The sequence below is a fragment of the Phyllostomus hastatus genome, unplaced genomic scaffold (assembly GCF_019186645.2).
Source record: "Phyllostomus hastatus isolate PE091 unplaced genomic scaffold, TTU_PhHast_1.1 phas_scaffold_501, whole genome shotgun sequence".
Classification (NCBI taxonomy): domain Eukaryota; kingdom Metazoa; phylum Chordata; class Mammalia; order Chiroptera; family Phyllostomidae; genus Phyllostomus; species Phyllostomus hastatus.
The window spans coordinates 65,322,833-65,347,417 of record NW_025334033.1 but is presented as its reverse complement, the minus strand read 5'-3'; the positions used below and the strand labels follow the sequence as shown (position 1 = coordinate 65,347,417).

General features: G+C 57.9%; 1 protein-coding gene across 2 annotated transcripts; it reads right to left on the bottom strand.

Moving 5' to 3' along the window:
- Positions 1 to 8,546: 8,546 nt before the first annotated feature.
- Positions 8,547 to 17,888, bottom strand: SERPINA4 (serpin family A member 4). Of its 2 annotated transcripts, XM_045823900.1 has the most exons (6): positions 17,772 to 17,888; positions 17,216 to 17,351; positions 14,555 to 15,199; positions 10,719 to 10,992; positions 9,782 to 9,941; positions 8,547 to 9,033 (listed from the first exon to the last, which is right to left on the bottom strand). In XM_045823900.1, exons 1-6 carry the CDS (start codon positions 17,871 to 17,873, stop codon positions 8,833 to 8,835), a joined length of 1,518 nt encoding a protein of 505 aa, XP_045679856.1. In that variant the 5' UTR covers positions 17,874 to 17,888; the 3' UTR covers positions 8,547 to 8,832. The 2 variants fall into 2 exon arrangements, with proteins under 2 accessions (XP_045679856.1, XP_045679857.1); XM_045823901.1 differs by lacking the exon at positions 17,772 to 17,888 and having other exon boundaries at positions 17,137 to 17,290.
- Between the last annotated feature and the right edge of the window lie 6,697 nt (positions 17,889 to 24,585).

Sequence of the window (24,585 nt, the reverse complement as noted above, 5' to 3'; positions counted from 1 at the left end):
CACCCCGAAATGTGCCTCTTTGGGCACATCGATTGTTTTACTTTGGCTGATTTTAAAAAAACGGCCCACAGGGGAGAAGCTCTGAAACCCAGTTTGTAAGTGTTGCCGGTGGGACTTCTTCCCCAGGATCTCAAGAAACGTGTTATCGGACCCACCCACGGGAGACTGTGGTGTGGTGAGGTTTATTCAGATGGAAATCTGCCCCTGTGTTTCCAGCGTCCCGTCTCCATGGAAAAGTCCAACCTTGTCCTCAGTGAGGCCCCAGCAAAAGCCAGGGTCCAGAGTCTCTGCTTCCTGTTAAAGCTGAGCCCTGTGGAGCCCGCGCCGCCTTTTGCGGGCGCGCGGCCAGTGGGCACGCATGGTGTGGTTGTTCCTGGCCGAGAGACGATGCGAGAACAGGACAAGTACGAGTCACCGGAAGAGGGAGAGACAGAGAGGGCTCGGGGGGCGGGGGGGGGGGGGGGCCAGAGGGGGAAAGAGAAAGAGAGAGAGAGAGAGGTGGGGGGAGAGAAGGAGAGAGAGAGAGAGTGCGAGAGCCTTCTTTCTTCCCCTGGGACTGTATTAGGGTGGGTTTGAGACAGACCAGGGGCTTTTTAAAATAACCAATCAACTTTCCAAGCTTTCGTGGGCTTTTTGATACGTCCGCCCCCCTAGTTAGACTGGCAGGCCTCTGCGGTCAAGCTCCTCCCCCTGTGCCATTTTTACTTCTCTTGCTCCCCCTCCCCCCATCCCCAGCAGTTGAGTTGGGTGGGGGTGGGGGAGAGAGTCACCCCCCGGCAGAGTGGTGCTCTGACGCCCTGGGGTGTGAAGCTGCAGCCTCCTGGTGAAGCAAATAGGCTCCTGCTCCCCAGTTCATTAAGCTCCGTGTCTGACTCTCTCTGCCCTCTGTCCTGTTAATAACTAATTACCTGTGGCGACAGAAGGCCACCTGCCTGTGGGAGGGAAGCCCCCACCGGTGAGGGCATTGGCCTGCCTTCGCGTCAACGGAGAAGGCGTGGCCTTTGAACTGCAGAACAATGTCACCTCATCTACTGCGAGGGTCTCCCCGTAAGGGACTCCCCTCACCCCAACATCTCCTTTTGTCTTTAGCTGCAGGTGGCATCTCAGGGCGGTGGCTTCAGCCTTTTTGGTGACACCCCACATGCACCCCTATTTGGCGATAAGGGCCCAGGGACTCTGGGCAGAAGGGGCTGACGGGCCGCCAGCTGCCCGCCTCCCTGGCCCAGGGAAAGGGAGCCCTTTCCAAGGCTAGCAGGAGAAAATCAAGGTTTAATCCTCATGCATGGGGAATTCATATGGGCGAGAAGGTCCCGAAGACCCGGAGGCAACATGGGGTACGTGCGGCGTTATGGACAAAGGAGGGGCAGGGACGTTAGGTTTCAGGAGCGGGAAGGGATGATGGGATGGCGCAGAAACCATGGGACATGGCGGGTGTCTAGCCCCCAGGCCCTGTGTGAAGCCCCCCGCGCCCACCCCACTCAATTCCAATTAGGAGGAGGTGACCTGCTTCCTCCAGAAGGAGGTCCCTCTGTCTGAATCTCTTAGGCAGGGAAGGGGAAAAGGGTCAAAGATTCTTACCGAGTCTGGTTTCTTTCTTCCTTTCTCTTAATTATTTCATATCAGTTTCAGGTGCACAGCACAGTGCTCAGACAATCGCACACTCCCCAGAGCGTCCCCCGGATATTTGCAGTGCGCCCCCGGCACGGAACACAGTCCTCACAATGTCACAGACTGTGTCCCCTGGGCTGTACCTCACACCCCCGGGACCGCTCTGTACCTGCCCACCCGTGCTTCTCAATCCCTTCACCTTTTCCACCCGGTCCCCCAACGCCCCTCTGGAAACCATCCATCTGTTCTCTGCTTCTATGCCTCTGAGTCTGTTTTATTTGTTTGTTTATATTGTTCTTTAGATTCCACCTGTGAGTGAAATCATGTGGTCTTTGTCTTTCCCTCACTGGCTTATTTCACTCAGCATACTGTCCTCTGGGTCCATCCACACTGTTGTAGATGGTAAGCTTTTGCTCTTTTTTATGGCCAAGTAATATTCCATTGAATATACGTACCACAGCCTTTTTATCCACTTGTCTATTGATGGATGCTTGAGTTATTTCCACACCTTGGCTATTGTAAATAATGCTTCAGCGAACATGGGGGTGCATATATTCTTTTGAATTAGTGTTTTAGACTTCTCTGAAGATATACCCAGAAGTGAAATGGCTAGATCATGAGGCAGTCCCATTTTTAAGTTTCCTGAGGAAATCCCACACCGCTTCCCACAGCGGCTGCACCAGTCTGCATTCCCGCCCACAGTGCACCAGGGTTCCCTTTTCCCCACAACCTCACCAACACCGTTGTTTGTTGGTTTGTTGATGACATATAATAAGCAGCTTAAAATCAATACCCCAAAAGGCAGCTTTAGGATGACAAAACTTTGGTTCCCTTCACTGTCAGTCTGGGGGAGTGGGGCACGAGACTGACTATGTGCTTACTGCAGTTTCGGACCCCCTGGCCAGATTCGGGTGGAAACGAGAGGGATTCAGAGTCTCACGATAACTGAGATGAAACGACTTTTGTACCAACCCCGCCCCCCTTATTGCCCCAGAACTGAGTGGAGGCTCGGACACAGGAAGGGACTTTTCAGAGCTGCACATCGAGGTAGCGACAGAGTGGGGCTCAGTGCCCAGGCTGCTGGCTTTAAGGCCGGCGCTGCTTGCTCGGAGAAGGGCCATCTTTACGATCTCCGTGGCCTCAGCTCTACGTCCTTACTCACCCTGACCCTGGAACTCCTGGACTCAGGCCCACACCTCCAAGGGCATTTCTGAGAAGCTGGTGCTGGTTCAGCCCCTGTTTAATTCCCAGGTGTCCCCACCTGGGGCTTCCTACTTCTGGGGTGCACTATGTGTGGCCACGATCCAGAAGGTCACGTAGGGGCACGTGGGGCGCGGAGTCGGCAGAGGAGACAGGGCCTGGGCATCACCCAGCGGAAGTGATCTCGATGCTCAGCAGACCGGGTCCCTCTACAGCCTCAGAGACCTTGCCCTTCCTTCCCCATTTAGGGCCCGTTTTCTCTTTTTGCCCTTACAGCAGTCTAACCACGCGGGCCCGGAGCTGCCCCTTCACCTAGAGACAAACACAGTCGCCCCCAGGCACTGCTCTGTGCTCCCACTGCGCCGCTGGGCGGTGGGCACCAGCCTGGCCCAATACCCCAGACCTGCGAGTGCTGCTGGGACTTCGCAGGTGCAATGAAATTAAGGGTCTGGAAATGGAGGGGTTATCATGAACTACCTAGGCGGGCCCTACATGTACCCACAAGGGTCCACGTGAGAGAGAGGCGGAAGATCAGCGTCAGGAGACAATGTGGCCGTGGGAACGGGAGGAACTGGGACACGAGGTGGGTGGAGCCGTGGGCCCAGGAGCTCCAGGAGGCAGCGCTGCCGATTTCCTGACGCGGGCCCAGTGGAGGAGCGAGAGAATCAGTGTGTGCCATTTTGAGCTGCTTCGGCCAGAGACACTACTCCTGCAGCCCCAGGAAACTGGTTCAATACCCTAGAACGTGCTTCAGACAAAACCGCTCGGAAAGATGGGACTGACCGAGATACGGAAGGACCTGTCTCAGCCTGTGTGTGCTCCTCCTGGCCGTGTCCTGTGCTTGCACTTGAAGGAACACCTTGAGAACTTGGGGGCTGCCTGTGGCGGCCCCCTGGACTCCCCTCTGCACTTAGCAAGGCTTCTGAAGGAACGGGGGCATCCGGCATGGGTGGGCTAGAGGCTGCTTGACGCACGGTGCCCTCCCTGGCTAGGACGGCCACCGTCACAGACTGGGTGCCGGTGGGACAAACTCAACCAGCATTAGGCGGTTTTGGCTAGAAATTCGTGGTAAAGGTGTTTCAGGGGCTTTCAAACCGCAAGCACACTCTACAATACCCAGAGTGTTCTGAAGAAGAAAGAACAGCTGAGAGTTTCTGCAGCTTTTTGGGAAGAATCTGCCCCACATAACCAGCCTCTGGCCCGCTCAGAGGTGACCTGTGGCCTGACCCCTGGGTGTCCAGCAGTCCGGACTGGGAACTTCCTTCCCTTGGCCCTTCAGGGGCCTTCGGGGGGTCCCCTGAAATTGCGACGCAGACCCAGGAATCACCGCAGGGCTGGAACGCTTACAAGTTTGATTCCCAGGCGAGTGAAAACAGCCATGGAGCCGACCTGAGGTCAGAAACTGGGCCACTGGACCGCACCGGCGGCGGCACGTCCAGCCTCACTCCGGCCCTCGGGCCTGACCGGAGGAATGTGGTTCTCACTGTGTCGGAGGCCAGAAGGCCAAGGCTAAGGGGAAGTCAGGGCTGGCTTCCGGTGAGACCCATCCTTCCAGGCTGCAGGTGGAACTTCGTGCTGTGTCCTCACGTGGCCCCTTTTGCACACCCGGGGTGGGGGGGGTCGGTGGGGAGAGAGAGAGAGAGAGAGAGAGAGAGAGAGAGAGAGAGAGAGAGAGAGAGACTGAGAGAGAGAGAGAGAGAGAGAGAGAGAGAGAGAGACTGAGAGAGAGAGAGAGAGAGAGACGAAGAGGAAACCAGCTCTGGTGTCTGTTCTTCTCATAAAGACACCCATTCTGCAGGACTGGGGCCCCACCCTTATGGTCTCATTTGACTTCATTTACTTCCCTGAAGTCCCCGTCCCCAGACACAGTCACCTGGTGGGATTCCGGCTTCATGATGCGAATTTGGGGGCACACAATTCAGTCCATAACAACCGGGGTGAAAGGGCAGGATGGGCCAGGGGTCAGGAATGGACCAGGTAGGTTTATTTCTCCACAGACGCCAAAAGCAACAAAGAGCACCACCCCCAGCAGGTCATGTGGAGGTACCGCTATCTCCGTTTTACAGGTGAGGGAACTGAGGCCCCCGAATTGAAGCCTTAACCCCAGGACTCCAGCAATCACCCATCTGGAAGTGGGGTGGCTGCGGATGGAATTAGTTAAGATGAGGTCACTCTACAGTAGGGTGGGCCCTGATCAGATAGGACTGGCGTCCCTATAAAAGGGGGACACGAGGACAGAGACACGCACTCAGGAGAATGCCACGTGGGATGAAGGCAGGCGTCTACGAGCCACGGAAGCCAAAGATCCCAGCGGACCGCCAGGAGCTCGGGTGGGGCCTGGAGGGGGTCCTCCCTCCCCCTCAGAAGGGACAGCCCTGCCGATGCCTTGCCCTGGGACGTCCAGCCTCCAGGACTGTGAGACAATACACTTCTGCTCCTTAGACCTCGCAGTTGGTGGTCCTTTGTCACAACGGCCCTCACAAACTAGCATACTCAGTAACTGGAAGGGTCTGGATTCGAACCTGGGCATTCTGGCTCCAAAAACCCAGGGTCTATGCTCAGTTCTCTGTGGTCTCTTGATGACTCCAAGAACACTTGTCACCGAGCTGTGCCCCCGGGGTCGGGGGGCTCAGAGCACGGCAGCTCCTCGCCCTGCAGCTGCCCGTTCTCAGGGACGGGCGCCGCCTTCCCGGGCAGCCAGGGGAGGACTGGGCTGCTTCCTGCCCTTCATCCACCGCAGTCAGTCAGAGCCCGGTCTGTAACCCCAGGGGGCCCGAAAGGACCAGGCCAGCCCCGTGAGCTCTGCGGCAGCATTTCCGAGCAGGCCTGTGACCCTCTTGAACACGACGGCCATTTACTCCTCTGAGCTCGTGTCCCCAGGACGGGAAATGGCTGGAAACAAGAGCAGAACTACCTGCTCCCTACAGCCACGGGCGGAAAATAACGTCGGAACAAACTGCAGCCTCGTGTTGCGGCACCCCAACAGCCCAGGGGCCGCGCCACAGCACCCCCACCCTTTTTAATCCAGTTATAATCCAGTGAAAGCTTGAAAACCCCACTCCCTGCTCCCCAGTGCTGTGTCTCTCTCCACACCATGTCCCTCTCCTCTCTTGGAGAGTGAGTAAAAGCTCAACTCTCTACGCTTTCCTCTCTTTGTGAATTCCTTCACAGCCCACGGCACTGACCACCCTAACAGGACTCATGTCAGTAGCTGCGGGGCCCTGTGCCCACTTACGGGGGCAATGTGAGACCCCAGGGCATCAGGTGCCTGCCCCCCAGCACAGGGGGAGTGGAGATGCTGGGACCACAGCTCCCCCCCGCCCCCGTCTCCCTCCAAAACTGAAGTGCTTCCCCTCCAGTGGGGCGACCCCTCTAGCTTCCTGGGGAGTGGCCAACCCCACTAGTAACCATTGGTTGAATGAGAGAACAAATCACCGAATGAACCCATGATGCGTCTCCACACGCCCAGTGGTGCGGGCCATGCAGGCTCCACCCCCTCCACTGGCACCTGGGGTTCCCCAGGCCACACCACAGGGGCTCACGGCTCTCACGCTGCCCCCTCTTCCTCCCACTCCAGTGGCAGGAGGACTGTGCCTTCCTATTGGCAGAGAACTTCTGGAATCACAAACACACAGCCCCCCTGAACAAACGCCAGTCCCGAAGAACTGTACCTCCCAAGTGGCATCGCCAGGGCCCCACACATAAGGGACCCCGTGGGACAGCAGCGAACGGGAAGAGAAGGAGGCCCAGGGCCCACTCTCAGGGAACAGGGTGTCCCGCACAAGGTCTTTTCATGTGTTTATTTTTCTGATGTTCCAAAGGGCATTTTTGAAATCGGAGAAGCAGGACTAAATATTTACCTGATCGATGCCAGGGGCCTGTCGGGGGCAACGCAAAGCAAACAGCTCCGGACCCTTGCTGAGCACGTAGCCTTTTCCACTCACTCATTCATTCATTCATTCATTCATTCACCAAGTATTCGTTGGGCCTCAGCCTCCTCAGACCCTACAGTCAGGGCTGGGGCCAGGTACCGGGTGCACCGGGCCCTGTCTTCAAGGTGTCCTATCTAATCAGGGCCGAGATGTGGGGGCGGAGATGAATGTCAGCCAGCCGTGTTTGACGCTAGGGTGTAGGATGACAGTTTGCCGCAGGGAAGAGATGAGGCATTAATGGGAGGCCCGGGCAGAAGGCGGATTCTCAGAGGTGGGGAAGAGCATTCTGGGAGACAGGGACCTGCAGGAGCAAAGGTCAGGGGCTCAGAAGCTACGAGCCCCCGGCCTGCTGGGTGAGCTGCAGGACTTTCTGTGACCGATGTCGCTGGGTGGAGGAGGCAGGAGAGGCAGGCAGGGAGCAGATCCTGGAGGCTGTGACTTCCAAGAGAGGACCCTGAACTTCACCTTGTAGGCAGCCCGGGGCCTTGGGTGCTTCTGAACAGGGGAGGGGTAAGCCCAATCAGGGTTGGTAGGCAGCGCTGTTTCCCCATTTTCTCCCCTCCTTCACCCCAGCAGCGACATTGCCACAGTAACCCTGGGCCTGTGGCTTCTTTCTGGCTCTTGGGAGACTCGTGAATCCACCCACGCACCTGCCAATGTAGGGCAAAGTTGGGGGTGAGTCAGCCTGCCTTTATGTCTTGCCTGGTTGTTAAAAAACAGAATCCAACTTCCCAGCAGGTGCAGGAGGAGATGGACCAAGATTCTCAGTAGCACTCTTGTTTTTGGCCAGTAAACCCCGAGGGAGGGAAGACGGGCGTGTGGCCCTGTGACTCGTGGAGGGGCCGGGGGTCTGGAAGCATTTCCTGGGCTTGGTCCATGCAGCCCAGCCCGGAGCCGGTGTGGGGACAGTCCTGCTCAGCCATGGCCTCGCTGGGGAGCTTTCCTGTGTCGGCACTTCTGGAAGCTGTCCTGTCTGGCTCAGGGCTGTGTTTCAGAGGCGGGGAGGAAGAGGACCCCAGAGTCCTCCCCTTCTTCTCTCCACTTTACGCCATAAAAATGTAGTCTGTCTCTTGCTGTAGACATTGGATTCCCACAATGAGCCTGTTCCGACAGGTGTGGCATTATCGGGGCCAGAGACCAGGCCACGCTATCCCTGGAGATGGTGGCCCGAACAGTCGTCATCGGTGCTGGAGGTGGCCCTCAGCGTGCCCTGAGTGACAATTCCGGGTCGGTGATGGTGAGACCTCCTATCCCTGACACGCGGGGCCATCAGGATGACCATGGGGCTCTGACCCGAGAAATTTGTTTGCCAGACTTTACTGAGGTCTGGCCAGGCTCTCTCAGCCTGCCTGCTCCTGTGGGAGGGGTTCAAATGGGGAAACTGAGGCTCGAAAGGGGAAGGGGTTTGCCCGAGGCCCCAGAGCCCGTCGGTGGCAGAACAAGATGAGAAAACAGGTCTCCAGGCCCTGACACCGAGCTCTTCCCCCTGTGGTGCCACCTGGGACCACAGTCACCTGCTCTGGAGAGACTGGCCGCCCCTCCATAGCCACAGGTGGGGGCGGCCTTCCTGACCAGGTCGCTGCAGTGGTCCTTGCTTGGTGGTCTCCCTGCCAAGGCCTTCTGAGCCCCACTCTGGAGCAAGGCACCCACTCTGCCTCCTTCTTCCACAGATAGCTCCCCGCTCCCCTGCAGAACTCAGAGGGCCTCGCCCCTGTGTCTGCGACCAGGGGTGCCAGGGGAGTGCAGGACCAGCCCCTCGGGGGGGGGGAAAGGCACGAATTTACTGAGCATTTACTACAGACGAGGTGCCAAACCAGGCTCCTCACAGCCATCAGTTTAATTCACACAACCACCCTGGAGGGCGCCTCCTGTTCTCCAGGGTGGAAACTCGCTCAAAGAGATCACACGAGGGGCCCGAGGTTGCACAGCCCTGGGGAGCTGAGTGTCCATCCACGCCCATCTGGTACCAACCCCCCCCCACCCCTCCCGTCACCGACAGCTCCTGCCTGGACTCTTGGCATCTTCCGCACCCCCCAGCCCAGATGCGGGGCTGCACCCAGCCACGGCTCCTGCACCTGCGGCTCTGGGCAGGCTATGACTCCATGGGGTTGACCACCTTGCCCAGAAAGAGGATGCTCTGGGTGCTGGTGGAGAAGATCACCACGAAGAAGGGCCGGTTGAACCGGAGGATGTAGGGATTGCGTGAGGCGGAGAGGAAGGTGGTAGAGACTCTGGTGGCCGCCGCGGCCTGGGTGCCGGCTTCATCCACTTCCAGGACGGCCTTGTGGAAACTCTGTGAGGCAGATTACGAGCGTTACTTCCAAGGGAACGCGGGTGGGAGCTGAGGGAAGACTGGGGACCCCGAGGTCCCTGTGGATCAGTCCTGTGGCCGTTGCACGCAGAGCCACTTGGGGACCTCCCAGCGGGAATTTCTACACTGGGTGGCTTGTTGAGCTGAGCGACCTCTTAGTAATACAGTAAAGAAAACGATCGTTCACTGAGCACTTACTATGTCCCTGGCGCTCTTTCTACTGTTCAAAACCACCCTAAGAGAAAAACCGATTCAGAGACGAGGTAACTCTCTGATGTCATGAGAGGCAGCACTGGCGATCAAACCGTCACAACGTCAAACCCAAGGCTCCGCCCACCAGCGCACTCTGTCTTACTCAGCTGAGGTCATTGGCCCCTTTCTCTCGTCTGAGTCTGCCTGACACACACCCCCAGCCCAGCCTCACCTGTATCCTTCCCGTTTCTGGCATTGAACCTGTCACTCTCCATGGCCATGCTCTATGAAGTGGCACCCCAACCCGACTGGGAGTGCTTCTGAGGACAGGGACTGGGTGGACACTGTGTCCCCAGCACCGAGCGCCACCCGCAGCATGCGGTGGGTTGGTTTGTGCCTCGGCATGCCTGTGGGTGATGGGACGGACTCGGGCCCCGGGACCACGTGGGGGCAGGGGGAGGATCCAGGGCCCAGCAGCCCCCGGGGGGCAGAAGTGCCCCCGCAGGTCGCTCGGTGTCGAGGGCCACCGAGGACTTACCTTGGACACCAGCATGTTCTGCTGAGTGGTGATGCCGGAGAGGTTAGCCTCCCTCGAAAACAGGTCCCTGATGCCCAGCTGGGGCAGGATCTCGTCTAAGTCGTAGGAGCCGGAAATGGAGAACTTGGGGAAATACAACTCGAGCTTCTTGTAGAAAGACCTGAAAGAGGCATCGGGTTCAGACGCCGGACGGACACCCAGCTGGGGTCCTGGGGTCGCAGGCAGGCCGGGCCGCCCTCCCTGGCCGGGCCCGCCCCACCCGCGCGCCGCCCCAAGCACCCAGCGGCTCGCTCACCCCGTCCTTCAGCGTGGCGCCCCCAGTGGCCGGAGGCCAGGCTCCGCTGCCCCCGGCACTGCCCTCCCGGGAACCTCCCTCCCCCTGGGGCGGTCTCGCCTTCGCCTTTGCTGGGCCCCATGGTTTTCACTCCTTCTCGACCGCGACCGGATGGATCGACATCCCCGTGCCCCAGGAATTAGGGGAATTTCCCATCCACCTAGGGCCTCAGGCGGAGGAGTCCTTTCCTCACAGGTGGCGGGGGACTGTGCCCCCCACTCCCAGCTCCAGGGTGAAGGGACACTTCCTTGGTGTTCGCTGGGGTGGGAGGATGGATTGTTCTCGTGCCCCTCGATGCCCCGGCCGGCCGTTGTACAGGAGTGGACCCAGCAAGGTCTGGGGTCACCTCCCCCAAGGCTTGTGCATTCGAGCATCATCGCTTAACTCCTAGTCCGCTTGTCTTTCAGTGAGGAGGGCAAAATCATATTTTGGATGCAATGGGTGAGTTTATGATTTAAGCAAACCCACGGGAAGTCTCAGAGCAAATAAGAACTCTTTCAGAATTTGGCGCCCACCCCCTACTCCGGACACGGGCTCTGGCCGGAAGGGTCCACTCGATGGGCAGGCAGCCCCGCCCACGCAGCACCGCGGGGCGCCGGTTACCTCTTCTGCAGCAGGCTGTTCCAGCGGGTCAGCATCTCCGGCGTCAGAACCTCCTCCACCTGCTTCATTTTCCCTTTGTCGGGGAGGATGAACAGGGCCCTGGCGTGGCCATGGTAGTCCATCCGGAGCACGGAGCAGGGCAGGTACCTGTCGTGAAGGTACCAGTGGTAGTTCCTGTCTTGAAACATCATCGGCACCTGGACCACCGTCTTCTCGTCCACGTGGAAGTCTTGGGGGTAGCTCTTCGACTGGCTGAATGGTTTTTCCCACAGACCTGAAGTGAGGAAGGAAAGAAGGGGCAGGCAGGCAGTGGACCCGCAAGCCAGCCCTCCGGCAGGGGGCGCAACTCCTCCAAGCGGCCCCAAACCCTCACCCTCCCAGTGCCTCGGCCTCAGCGTGCACAGTTTATTAATATGGTTTACCACCCGCTGCGCCTGGGGGTGGACCCCACCCCGGGCTCACTGAGAGGTAAAAGGGGGAGCTAGCACAGGACATCAGCAGGGGGTGCCATGTCCTCGCCAATCCCCTAACATCGCTATGCTTCTCGTTTCTGGCCCACCTGGCCGTGCAGATGTGAGCTCCCTGTGGTTTTGACGTGCCATTTCTTGGCTGCAAAGCAGGCCGGGTAACCTTTCCCGTGTTTATTGGCCAACGAGACGTCCTTTGTGTTTAGTTCGGCGCCAGTGCACTTTGCCTGAAGCCCGGGTGTCCGCGGGGCTGCTTCTCAGCGGTTGGAGGGGGGCTTTCCAGACACTGGCTGCCCACCGGTCCCGAGCGCTACACACACAGTCTCTCTCTTGCTGACTGGCCTTGTCACTCTCGTTTGCCGGCGATTGGACCCCCCGAACGCGGTGAGCCTGTCGGTGTTTTCCTTCAGGGTGACTGACGTCTCCCGTCGGGGGAACTCGCTCAGGAAGGTTTTCCCCACCCCACGCCGGCGCAGACGCCCTCCTGCGGCAGCTTTTCAAAGCCTTGCTCTCCTTGCCTTTTGCCCGTGTTCCACCCGGAGCAAGGATTTACAATTGGCAGCCCAGCCCGTAGTTCTCCCCATATGGGCACCTAACTGTCCCGGCACCCATTTTTTGTTTTTAAATCCATCCTTCCGCAATGCTCCTCCATGCCAGCTTTGACAAATATCAATGTCCGTATGTACTCATGGGGCGGTTTCTGGCCTCGCTCGACTCTGCCCCATAGGTCCCTTCGCACCACACGGTCTAAGTTACTGTAGACTAAGAATACGTCCTGCACTCGGGCAGGCAAGGTTTCCCGTCCGAGCTATTGTTGGCCCTTTGCACTGTCGTACACATTCTACACTCAGCTTGTCAGCTGCCACCAACGAGGGGGAAAAAAACCTGTCGGGATTTTGACTGGGATTGCATTCAATGTGTAGATTAATTGGGGGCAGAAGGGACATTTTTACCGTCCTTTTCAGGAACGTGGCTCACTTGGTCTTTCTTTAAGTCTGCTTTAACATCTCTCGGGGTCACCTGACCCACAGCGACCCTGCGCAGCGTCGGCTTGGATTCTGCCAGGTGCTCTGCGTTCTTGAACGTGAGCCACCATCGTCCCATTGCTCTCAGAGTGGCCGGCCTCGGGGTCTCGGGGCTGAGCTTACCCCCCACCAGAGCACGGGCACGCGGCAGAGGGCAGCGCTGTCTGCCCCCCTTCTCTCTCTGGAGCACCCCTCTTTCTTTTTTTTTTTAAAGATTTTATTTATTTATTTATTTTTTTTTTTAGAGAGGGAAGGGAGGGAGGGAGGGAGACAGACAGACAGACAGACAGACATCAATGTGCGGTTGCTGGGGGTTATGGCCTGCAACCCAGGAATGTACCCTGGCTGGGAATCGAACCTGGGACACTTTAGTTCCCAGCCTGCGCTCAATCCACTGAGCTACGCCAGCCAGGGCGAGAACCCCTCTTTCTTATGCCGAGGCCCCTAACCCAGCTGGAGCCAGGTCTCTTTCGGGAAGGGAGCACCCGGAATCTTTATTCTTTCTGACCGCAGCTTTGGGTGGGGTGGTGGTGTATATAATATATTTAAATCATGTTTCAAAAGGAGCAGAGTCAGTATAACATTGTGCAGCCAGTAACATGAGCTCTAAATAAAGTTTTCCAGACCATCAAACCACACACACACACACACACACACACACACGTGCATGCACACACACATGAGTGCATGCACACACACATGAGTGCATGCACACAGCTAGTAAAACCTGAATGAAGCCTGCAGCTTGTACCAGTGTCAATGACCTGGTTTTGCTGATGTCCTACAGTTACGCAAGGTGTCCCCCAGGGGACTCTGGGTGAAAGGTACACAGGAGCTCTCTGTTCTGCTTTTGCAACTTCCTGTGAATTTACAGCAATTGCAGAATTTAAAAGGTTCTTTTTTAAAAAAAGCTTTCAACGGTGCGTGAAAATTCCTCACGTACAACGCAAGTGATGACCAGTTTGGCTGGATTGTTAATCTGGGATTTTTCCCCAGAACTTGCTCTCTGCAGATTCTGGTGCGAGCTGGCCACCAGCGGGAGACGGGAGGTCGCGGTGAGCAGCCCCTGCTCCCCAGTGGTCCTCATGGGCAGACTGGACAACGGTCAGACCTGGAGAAGCCCCGTGCACCCCAGCTCGTCCACGCCCTCCTCCAAGTTCGTTGTCCCGACTCTAGCTCTGCCGACTCGTAGTGTCCCCGGGCCACCACCTCATGCCCAGCCCAAGTCTCTCCACCAGCTCCCTCAAAAGGGGACCCCTCTGGAGGCTGGGTGTGCCTGGTCTGTAGGTTCTCGATCAGCTCTACGTCGTCACCTGCACTGGTGACTTCTCCTCTGCCCCTCCCCCAACCTCCCTCTTCCTCCAGACCTTCAGTTCCCAGCCCCTCCCACAGGCAGGCAAGGTCTCTTTCCTGTCTCCGTGTCCTTTACGCTCCTGGTGGCTTTGCTCCCCTGATGGCACCTCACTGACACGCACGGTGCGAAACGCTCCACACACTGAGATTTCCGCTGTGTTAATACACGTGTGTGAACCAGAGACTGGAATCATGCCAAAACGTCCACATTGGTTGCCTCTGGGCAATAGAATTGTAGGCAATGTTTACTTTCTTTTTTATACTTTTGTGTGTTCTTAAAGGTTTTCAAGATGATAACGTTGTCATTAGAGTAATTACAATTACTGTATTTGTTTTTTGAGTGTGCACTTGCACACTCAAGTGCATGAGGAGTCACACAAACACCCTTCGCAAAGGGTCAGAAAGTAAATACTCTCGGCTTTGCCGGTCCTTCTGTCTCTGTGGCCACTGCTTCCCCGTGTGCGCGAGGCAGCCAGGGGCCGTGCAGAAATCAGTGGGCATGCCTGCGTGCCAAGGAAACTTTTCGACAGAGACCGGTGACCCATCAGACGGGCCCGGGGGCTGCAGTTTGCTGACCTCTCTGGGCCGTCTTCTAAGGTGCATACAGACACGGGACAGCATTTGATCCTCAAAACGGAACTTTGAAACAGCAACTCTCACTCTCCCTACTTCCAGAAAACCACCTGCCCTGTTTACACGGTGGGAAACGGCAGAGCTTTGGTATAAAGTGAGCAGGTCGAGTCATAGGAGGCATCTCACAAATGACTGTTATCAAGAGAACAAGTAAGAAAATGTGTGTAAACTTATGAAGAGACGGGAACCTCAACACTACACAGTCTTAAAGACCTGACACTAACAATAGATCTTCTAAGGGGTATTGGAGACAATCGGACCCAAACCATCTGCTTTCCTTTATTAAAAATATGTAATTCGTCAATGAATCAGCGGGGGGTAGAGAAGAAACGGGACGTGCCGACACGCTGGCTCTTACCTTTGAAGTAAATGTAATTCACCAGCACCATCACGACCTCGGGGGTGATCCTGCTGACCACGTTTTCGATCTTCCCTCGGGTCTCCTCCCTGACGTGGTTGTTGATGAGCTGGGCTGTGCCCTCCGAGTCGAGGAAGTCGGCGTGAAAGACCTTGGCCCCGTAGAAGGCTGTGGTGTCGTTGAGGAAGCTGGGAAGGGGCTGCAGGTCCCGGCCCAGGAACAGGGCGCTGCCCACGCGGGTCTCCAGCTTGTCATCCGGGAGGTTGAGAGTGAGCAGCAGGTGCTGGAAGCCCCGGTGGATGTCGGACTCGGGCACTTCGGTGAGGTTGAAGCCCAGACCCTCGAGGATCTGGGCCCAGGTGTCGGCACGGGCCCCCAGGGACAGCATGGCGTAGGCGGCGGAGATGCTCAGTGGGGAGAAGAAGACGTTGCCCTTGGGGCTTTGGGAAGCGACCAGGTGGTAGAAGCTGAGGGCAAAGTCTGTGTTGCTGGGGGCGATCCTGAGGCTGGGGGAGCCCTCGTCTGTGCCCTGATCCTCCTGCTGGTGCTCAGCGGTTTGACTTCGGCCATCGTGAGAAAGGGCCAGTAGTCCGACGAGGAGGAGGAGCAGGTGGTCGGCGAGGGGCATTCTCTGTGATCTCCGGTCTGCAGGAGGAAAGAGAGCATCCAGGAAGCTCCCTCCACAGAACACCCAACACTGCTGAGAAGTCAGACCGGGGGCAGGGCCCCGCCGACTCCTGTACATGGGAGTCAGACTGACTCCCACAGACTGACTCGGGACAGACTGACAAACACCCAGTGCCCTCCACGTGTGTGGTGATGCTGCTTCGTGCGCCCACCATCCCATTTCCCATCTTCGTGAGCTCTGCATGGCAGTGATCACAGAGGGTCCCGGAGTGACATGGCCGAGTCCCCCAGGGGTTCCTATCTGAGATGGGACACGTCTCTGGACTCGCCACCTTGGGTGCCTTCTACCATGTGAGATTTTCACCTTAGTCCAGCGACTCACTGCACCCAGGGAGCTAATCGCCAAAGGTTATTTTAGCGTCTACTCCACACACCTCCATGGTGTGCTTTATGGTTTACAAAGTCAGGCTGATTTGTATGCCATGCTAATAGTATGCTAATTTGTTCCATCCTCTTACCCAGGTGGAGGTCAGAGGACCTGGGACTCTTATCCCTCCACAATGATGAGCCACGGGTGTCAGATAAACGATTTGGTCAAGGTCACAGGGTTCCCTCTCCTAATGAGATCCACCTGTCCAAAGCGGGATGCTTGATTTTTGCCACCGAACCTGCTCTGCCCCATGTGGTGGCCCCCCCGTTGTCTGGCTCTCAGCCGCCAAACCCAGCCGTTATCTCTGACAGCTGTCTGGCCTTCGTGCCCCACCCCAGCCCACCGGCACACCTCACAGCTTCTTCCTTCCGCTGCTCAGCCCCTCGCTGCCACCACCCTCTCCGGGTCTCCAGCACCTTCCACCCAGAGCAACAGTCAGGAACCTTCTCCTGGAAGGGGCCGGAGGGCCCACATCTTGGCTTCGTGGGCCACAGCGTCACGGCTGCGTCTCCTCGGCGCTGCGGTGCCAGCTGCAAACTGGCCACAGGCGAGACGTGCGCGAGGGTCGTGGCTGCGTCGCAGGCACGTGGACGTACGGGCCCCGAAGCCCGAATTCCATTTACTTTTGGTGCATCACCAAGTAATGCCCTTCTTCTGATTTTTCCCAACCATTTACACCTTTTATATTTATATCGTATGTCTCCTACTCTTAGCTCACGGGCACGTCAAAAGTAGGCGGTAGGCCAGACTTGACCCACGGGCCATGGCCAGCAGCCCCGCAGCCCAGACCCCTGAAGTAGCTCCCCGGCTGGCCCTACTCTCTGCTCCCCACGCAGCCGCTGGAAAACACACCTGGCACCCCTTTGTTCATGGCTCGGCACGCCACCCCCCGACTTGGCTTTCCAGCAATCCCCCATGACTTCTCCCCCTGCCCCAGCTCGCGGACACTTCTCGGGAGCTGTCCGGTGAGGGGACCCAGGATTCCCCTCTGCAGGACTCTGCACGGCAGCTGGATTGGGAGGCAGGAGTCCTGGTCCCGGGCTGTGGGCAGCCTTTGCGGGGGGGAGGGGGGGGCGGTCTGTCTCGGGGTCTGGGCACTAGCTGCCCCACCGGGGCAGTGAGAGGGTTGGTGCCTACATGTAGGGGTCCCTTTAGCCTTAGGGTTTGTCACCACTAGGGAGGGTGACCAATTGTCCCCATCTCCCCAGGACTTCCCCAGTGTTAGCTGTGGGCAAAGAAAGCTGCTGTGATTACACTGACAAGTCCCGTGACAGAAAGTAGGGGGGGGTGACCGTGAATTCCTCACTGGGCAGGTGGTGGCGGGCAGTCCTGTCCCGGGGACACAACTTCTTTAGGGGAGGTTTCTCTTTGCCTTAAGCAAGCCTCGCACCAAAGACGCTGCCCACTGTCCTTCTCAGGAACATCCCTCTCAGCTTGCTGAGACCTGTGTCCAGATGTCTGTTTGGCTCAGGTAAAAGTTCTAACGCACTCCTGTGACATGTTCCTACAGGCGTGGGGTTCTCACCTCGACACGGCACTGGACGTCCGGGGCCCCCCGCTCCTCCCTCGGGAGTCTCCGCGGCGGCCCCCAGGGGGTTACTCACGTCGGCACGGTCGATCCTGGCGTGGTCGGTCCCCGTGCAGGTGTCCCCACTCCAGAGGTGGCCCAGGAACGCGACGTGGGTTTGTCAAGCCCCGGGAGATGGAAGAAACGTCTGTCCGCGCTGCCTGCCTCCTGCTCTGTGAGGTAATTATTAATAAACAGACCCGTGAGGGCAGCGCGGGGCCCTGGCACGGGGAGAAAGCACACGGTGAGCTGGCCTCCCTCCCTCCCCCCGAAGGAACTCACCGTGCCCTCCTTGGGGACCCCGAGAGGCCCCACCCCTTCTCGATTCCGTCATGCACTGAAGTTTGCCTGGCACCTGCTGCTCCTCCCTGAGGCTCAGGGGAACCCCTTAGTGGGTCTGGTCCCCCTCTCGGGTTTTGTCTCCCCTCTCGCCCAGGTTCACCTCCCTTCCTGCAAAGTGAAGCATTGGGCCGGACCAGGAGCATTAGCTCCAGGATCTTCACGAAGCAAAGCTGCTTCCCAGCTGACGTGGGGGCCAATGGGGGCATGGGAAGCTGGAAAGACTCAGTTACCTGCAGCCAGACAAGACCCACCTGGGGCCTGGATCCTGCCCAGGGCCTCGTTTGCAGCCCTGGACTCCCTGGTCTTCCAGAGCCTTCCAGCTTTAAGTGGCAGGGTTCTGTGATGGGGCCCATGGAGACATCCCACTCTGGCCTTCAAAGTCAGTGCATCCCGGGGCAAGGGTGGCAGGGGGTGGGACCAGACCCCCTCCCCTTGGGCTAGAAACCCAATTGCACATTTTCCCCTGAACTATGGACCTTTGAGCTGTTCTCTCTCCAACGACCTGTGAGCCTCGGCTTCCCTGGCTGATGCTGGGGCAGCTGGGTGGGTGGGTGACATCTGGCTGCCCCTCAAGCCATTTGGGGAAGGACCACGGGCAGTGACGTAGTCCTTGGTGTCACATTGAGATGCAAATAAGATGCCCTGGACGGCCCAGCTTCCTTTAGTCCACTTTTCGGAATGTGTCTCAAGTACCGGGGGCCTTAACCTGAGTGAGCGGGCACCAGCAAGGAGCAGGATCGGGCCGGAGCCCTGAACAGGGCAGAGCCCAGAGAAGGTCCAGGCTCCGCCCGGACCCAGCCGGCCTGGGGCCCGGGTCCCAGCTCTGCCGTTGGGCTCCAAGAAGCTCGAGGTGCAGACGACAAAAAGGTTTCCATGGAAACCACGGACCACAAACTTCTAACTGGGCAGGTCCTGCGGGTAGTCACCGCCCAGACACATAACTTCTTTAGTAAAAGGATGGTCTCGCCTTTAGCAAGGCCTGTCTGTTGTACCTGTGCATCCATGGCAACGGGCCCTTGGAACGGGTCTTCCCAGACCCTCCCTCTGCAGCCGGGTCCCCACCTCCAGAGCACGGTTGTGTTAACCCGCCTGGAATCCAGTCCCCGCCCCCCGGCTCCCCGCACTGATCTCAGCCCGCTGACAGCTCGCTTTCCAGCAGATCCTGTTTGACTCATTTTTTTATAGAAATTACCTACAGGTTTGCACGTTCGTACATCGACAAAGGGCATGTCCAAGTTCAATGGACAAAAATGCAACAACACCAGGGCCAGCCTGGAACTTGATGTGCCAGACAAGAGTCTCTCCCTTCCCCCGTTTCTGTCTGTCTGTCTGTCTCTCTCTGTCTCTCTCTCTCACACACACACACACACACGGGGTACTATCCTTGTCCCATTTACAGAGGAGAAAACTAAAGCCCAGAGAGGTTGTTAGCACAGATTCCGAGTCAGGATTTGCACTGTGGACCCTTCTCTCTTTGCATGGGCACACCCACCCACCACGAGAAGGCCCTGGAGTGGGGGTGGGGGAAAGGGTGGCAGGTGACAGGTGCCCCAGTCCGTTCCCTGACTGATAATAATGAAGGAAGGGTGGTGTGGAGTTCTGGGCTCATGAACACAAAACCAAACGCTTCCCTTCACGAGAGCCTACAGTTTGGGCCTTTGCTTCCTGAGTCAGCGCCGGCGGTGACCCGGGCTGACGCAACAGCGCGGCAGGTTCGGCTGCCGCGGCAGGGCCGGCGGTCTGACCCCGCTGTGGGTACACAGCCACTGCCCTTTGGTCCCCAGAGCCTGCCCCCGAGACGCTCTGGACAGAGGGGAGGCTTGGGAATCGGACAGGTCCTGCCACGTCTGACCGTGCCACCTTGGGCCAGTCACACTGCCCCCCTGAACCTCACTTTCCTCGTTTGTCAGCTCAGGAGCAATTGCTCAGTGGGAGGGCTGATGGGAAGGGGGCAGGGTGGCATCCTTGGTGTGTCCCCGACCTACGTCAGCCTCCAGGGGTGTTCCCTTCTTCCCTGCCTGCTTGCTGCTGTGCTGCAGGGCCAGAACCCAGCTCGCACGCCCCGCTGGGGCCCGGCCCCGCCACGGGACCCGGTGCTCACTGGCCTCAGCATTCCCACCCGTGGGCTGCGGGCTGTGGCTCTTCCTGAATCTCAGGGGTGCCAGGAGGAGCCAGCAAATTCACGTCCACAAAGTGCTTGGAACGAGGGTTGGCCACAGTGAGGGCGGCAAAAACCGGAGCTCTCCTACGGTAGTGTCCCAATCGGACTGTACGCCGGCCATCGATCCCGACATGTGCGAATACGGCTCCATGAGAGTTTGCAACCCTCTTTGCACTGTGGTCCTGACGGAGCATCTTAAGAGAGTTTCGGCCTCCCCCTGCCCTGCGCTGCGCACACGTGGTCCAATGTAGGGAGATTTGAATTTCATGACGTGCTGCGTGTGATCCCTGCACCGTTTTCTCCCACGAAAAGGAGTGCGTAGAAGGAAAGAGGGAAATGACCGTCAGGACTTTGAGGGGAGTCGCTGCCGAAGAGTGTGGAGGAATGGGGGCGATGCCCATGCGCACGGGGACGGGCTGGGCTCAGCCGCTAGCTCGAAGCCCACTCCCGCCCAGCCCCTGGCTGCTGCTCATCCTGAGGCCTCTGGGGCGGGGGATTGGGGGGTGGGGGTGGGGCTCAAGGGTTATGAAAACCTCACCCATCACACCAAGGACAGACAGGAGTTCCTCATGGATCATCCCTGAGGCCCAGGCAGGCAGCAAGCCAAGTCACAGGCCAATCCGTCTCTCTGAGCCAGAACGGGCCTGGCCTGCAGCGGCCGGCCCCTCTGACGGATGACTCGGACAGAACTCTCTGACAGCACTGCTACAGATAGCCCCGTTCTGGGGGACGCCTCGTCCTGGTTCGCAGCGGGCGACTTCTCCTTGTGTGTTCACGTGGGGGCGGGGCTAGGGAGCGGGCGGGGGGGGGGGTCAGTTTCAAGGATATTAATCCCACTCACGAGGCCCCACTCTTAACAACACTAGTGCCTCCCCACCCCTGACACTGCCATTTTCAGGGGCCAGGATGTCAACCTAGGAATTTTGGGGGGCCACAGACACTCAGACCACAGGGAGGGCCTTTGCCAGGACGCTCGCCCAGCACCATGTGTACCCCATTGTTGGTGGGGGGACCACCGACTGAGGCATGATGCTTGTCTGGGAAAATCTAAAAAAGCAGAGGCAGGTGGTTAGACTATCTGGGAACCCCTGCATCTATTTCTAGCTCTCTCTTTCTCTACCGGATATAAATTTGAGAAATGAAGAAGGATGAGCATTTATTTTCTCACGGTTCCAGAGTCTGAAAGTCCAAGGTCAAGGTGTCTGCAGGCTTGGTCCCTTCTAAGGGCTGTACTGGGGGATCTGTGCTAGGCCGCTCCTTGGCTGGGGTGTGTGGTTGTTTTCTTCCTGAGGCTTCACATCATCTTCCTCTGTTGGCGTTTATGCCCAAATCTCCCTGCTCTTACGAGCACACTGGTCCTTCTGGGTTAGGGCCCACCCTAACGACGCCTTGCAGTCACCTCCACAGAGCCGCGATCGCCCCACGCACAGTCACATTCTGAGGTTGTGGGAGCTGGGACCCTGATCCGGTGCAGCGCCTGGCAACCAGAGGGGCTGTGACTGAGCGTGGGCAGTATCGGTGTCAAAGGCCGTGGGGGGTCAGCAGCTGGGCAGCAAGACAGCGGGCCCACCCTTCAATCTCCCCCAAGTCTTCTTGCCATCGTTTTAATGACAGAGGGCCTTTCACTCTAGTCTGTGGGGGGCCTTCATTCAGCTCTGTGGGGAAACCGTTAGCATTAAAGCCGTGTGGCGCTGAGCAGCCTGGGGTCGGGTTTGTGGTCGTCACAGGTCTGGCTGGCAGACTCCGTCATGGGTGCTGATGCGCTGGGGACCGGCTTCAGTAAGAAGGAAGACAAACAGCCAAGATGAGGGCATTGCCCCAGGCAGGGTGCATGGGCCCCCCACCGTTCCTGTCTGTAACCCATCGCTTTCTATCGAGGACACGCTGTCAGGTAACACACTGCCCCCAGTTCCGTGGCATAAGACAGCGGCAGTCACTCGGCATCATTACCTCCCGCAGTTCCGGGTGGGGCCGGGCTCAGCCGGTGGCTCTCTCTCAGGCTCTCAGCTGGACAGTGGCTGCCACCCACGTCATCTTGCAACCGAGCTTCAAGCTGCCACGTTCCCCCGCCCCACTAGGCTCGGCTCTCTGAAGGCACGGACAGGACAGCTTTCCATTCCTTTTCCTCCCTGCGTCCTGCCCGCCCCCCTGACTCTCCCTGCTCTGTGCAGAACCAGCCCAGGGCGAGGGTCTGTGGAAAAACAATACAAACTACGGCAATAGCAGCTCCTGGCTGCTGAGTGTTTGCTGAAGGCTGGGCTTGTGTTTGGTGCTTGAATCGCTTCCTCTCATCCCAGGAAGCCTAAGAGGCACGTTTTCTCGTCATTAAAGGGACGTGAAGTGTCTTGTTGAGGACACGGCTGGTGAATGGAGAGCTGCTGGGACTTGAACCCGGAGTCACTGGTTCCAGGGTCTAAGATCCCCGCCTCCACCTTTGACTGTTATCATCAGAAAGGAGGCCATTTAACCGCAGCTCATTGGCTGGCCGATCAGACGCCATGCAACCCACATTTCCCCCCTCAAAATGGATGGAGCTTTTCAAAAAACTGGTTTGGTTTATGCTGGTAGACCAAGAGCCCCCGAGGGAGGGACTGTGAATGACTGTGACCCTGCTATTCCCAAGGCCACGCTCAAGGTCGCAGGACTGAAGGACCGGCCCTCCGGACCACAGAGGCGGCTGGGAAACTGAGAGACTCCACCACCCAATTGCCCAAGACCAGCATTCCTCAAAAGGTGGCCCTGGGGGTCCTGTACAAGCAGGTAGTAACTAAAAGTGGAGAATCACAGACGTCCCCCCAAGATTCCTGAGTCAGAACCATGGACGTGGTGGAGCGTGGGTCCAGGAATCTGCACGTTAAGATCCCCCAAGGAGTCTCGAAAGCCACCCATATTCTCAGAGCAAGCGCTTCATTGGGCTCGGTTCCTGCAGTTCACCATCTCACCAGCAGAGGGCGCGCCACCACTTCTTACCTGCACGGCCATCTCCTCCCCTGACAGGTGTTCCTACAACCCGAGACTTGGTTGACCAACAGTGGTTTAGTGTTTGGGAAAGCACACGTGGCTCTCTGCTATTCTGAAAGAGTGCTACAGAGAGCTCAGCTAGCCAAACACCTCCTGTTACAGAGAGGGACAGAACTTGCCCGAGGCCAGTGAATGGCCGGGCTGCTCTCAGAAAGCCGGCCCAGCTGTCCACACTGCCACGGGCCCCCTCTGCCTTCCAGCCCAGACTACAGACGGGAGGGGAAACGGGGCGCAGGAGACTCAGGCCGGTCCCTGCACTCACCCGCTGCACTCCCGGTTCACCCATTCATTCGCAGCTGTGTGCTGAGCCCGAGTTGTTGCGTGAGCATGGTTATCTCATGCTGGTTTGGTGGGGGAGGGGCACTCACCTTTTCGCTCCGAAGGGCAAGTTCAGGAGTCAGAGCTGACTGAAGGGGGACTTGCTCTGGCCAGAGGCAGGGAGGGGAGTTAAGAAGGGTGCACTGCCCTGGCTGGTGTGGCTCAGTGGACTGAGCACCGGCTTGTGAACTAAATTGTCACAGGTTCAATTCCCAGTCAGGGCACCCGCCTGGGTTCTTGGCCAGGTCCCCAGTAGGGGGCGTGCGAGAGGCAACCACACATCGATGTTTCTCTCCATCTCGTGTCCCCTGCCTTCCCCTCTCTAACATAAATAAATAAGTAAATAAATAAATAATCCTAAAAAAAGAGAAGGGTTTATTTACCGAGGAAGGGGCTCTTGAGCTGAGCAAGATGAAACAGATGGAAGGAGAGGAGCTGGAGCAGGGTCAGCGGTCCGGGTAGGGGAGCAGCTCGCGTGTGTCCTGCAGAAGAATGAATCATGGAGTGGTGACAGGTGCAAAGGTGCCCCTGTGCCTGGGGGTTAAGGCAGGAAGGGCAGGTGCTGGGAGAGGATGGGGAGAGGCTGACCTTTGGGGACACACCAGTGCACATGACATGACCTTGTTGACCTCAGTGGTCAAGATTTGACCACAAGCAGCAACGACCTGAGGCAGCCTTCGGAAGGCCATGTACACCACAGAGCAAAGGATTGGAAGGTGGGCGGGGGGTGGGGACGAACAGGGCGGGCTTCATGGAGGAGGTGGCATTTAGGTTGACTCCCAGCTAGGTTTGACTCAAGGGCATCAGGCTCCCCTCCCTGGCTTTGCAGAATGGATAAAATCTTAGCCATGTGGATTTTCTATCCACACCTAAGTAGATAATTCCAGAAGCTAAAAATCATTCTGACCTGAGAGGAGACAAGGATATGTGTTCTCCAGAGGCCAGCTCGGTCTTCTAAACGCCGTCTCTCCCCTCCCATGGCGCCCGCCTTCCCCCAGCTCTCCTACGTGCACGGCCGGTCCTGTGCAGCTTCAACCAAAGGTGGCTTGGACACAGAGTCCAGGCTCTGAGCCCCCTGCCCATGACCCTCTGCACCCCTCCGCCCAGAGCCATTTTAGAGCAGTTGCGGGTTATGGGATAACAGGGAGCAATGGCTGTTATAAGTGTGCCGGCCTTTGTAATAGGGTCTGACTCTATTTTCTGATGGTCTGCTGCTGACAGCTTTTTAGCCTCCTCCCCCCGCCTCCCCCCGCCCCTTTTGGCCCCGCCTGCATGGAAATCCTCCCTCCCTCCCACCTCGGTCTCATCCACCGTAAAAGCCCAGCCACCTTCAGTCCTTGCTTTCTCCTGCCGTTTGAGGACGACCGTGGGAGCCTGCCCTATTCTCCTTACATGAGCAGGAGAACTCCCTGTGCCCTCTGGGGACACAGGTGCTCCCGTCGGTGTTGACACTCAAACCGAACTTTATGTGGGGGGTCTGTTACAGGCTGAATTATGTGCTCCCAAAATTGTATGGCAAAGTCTTACCCCCTGCCCCCAGCACTGAGACTGTGACCATATTTGGA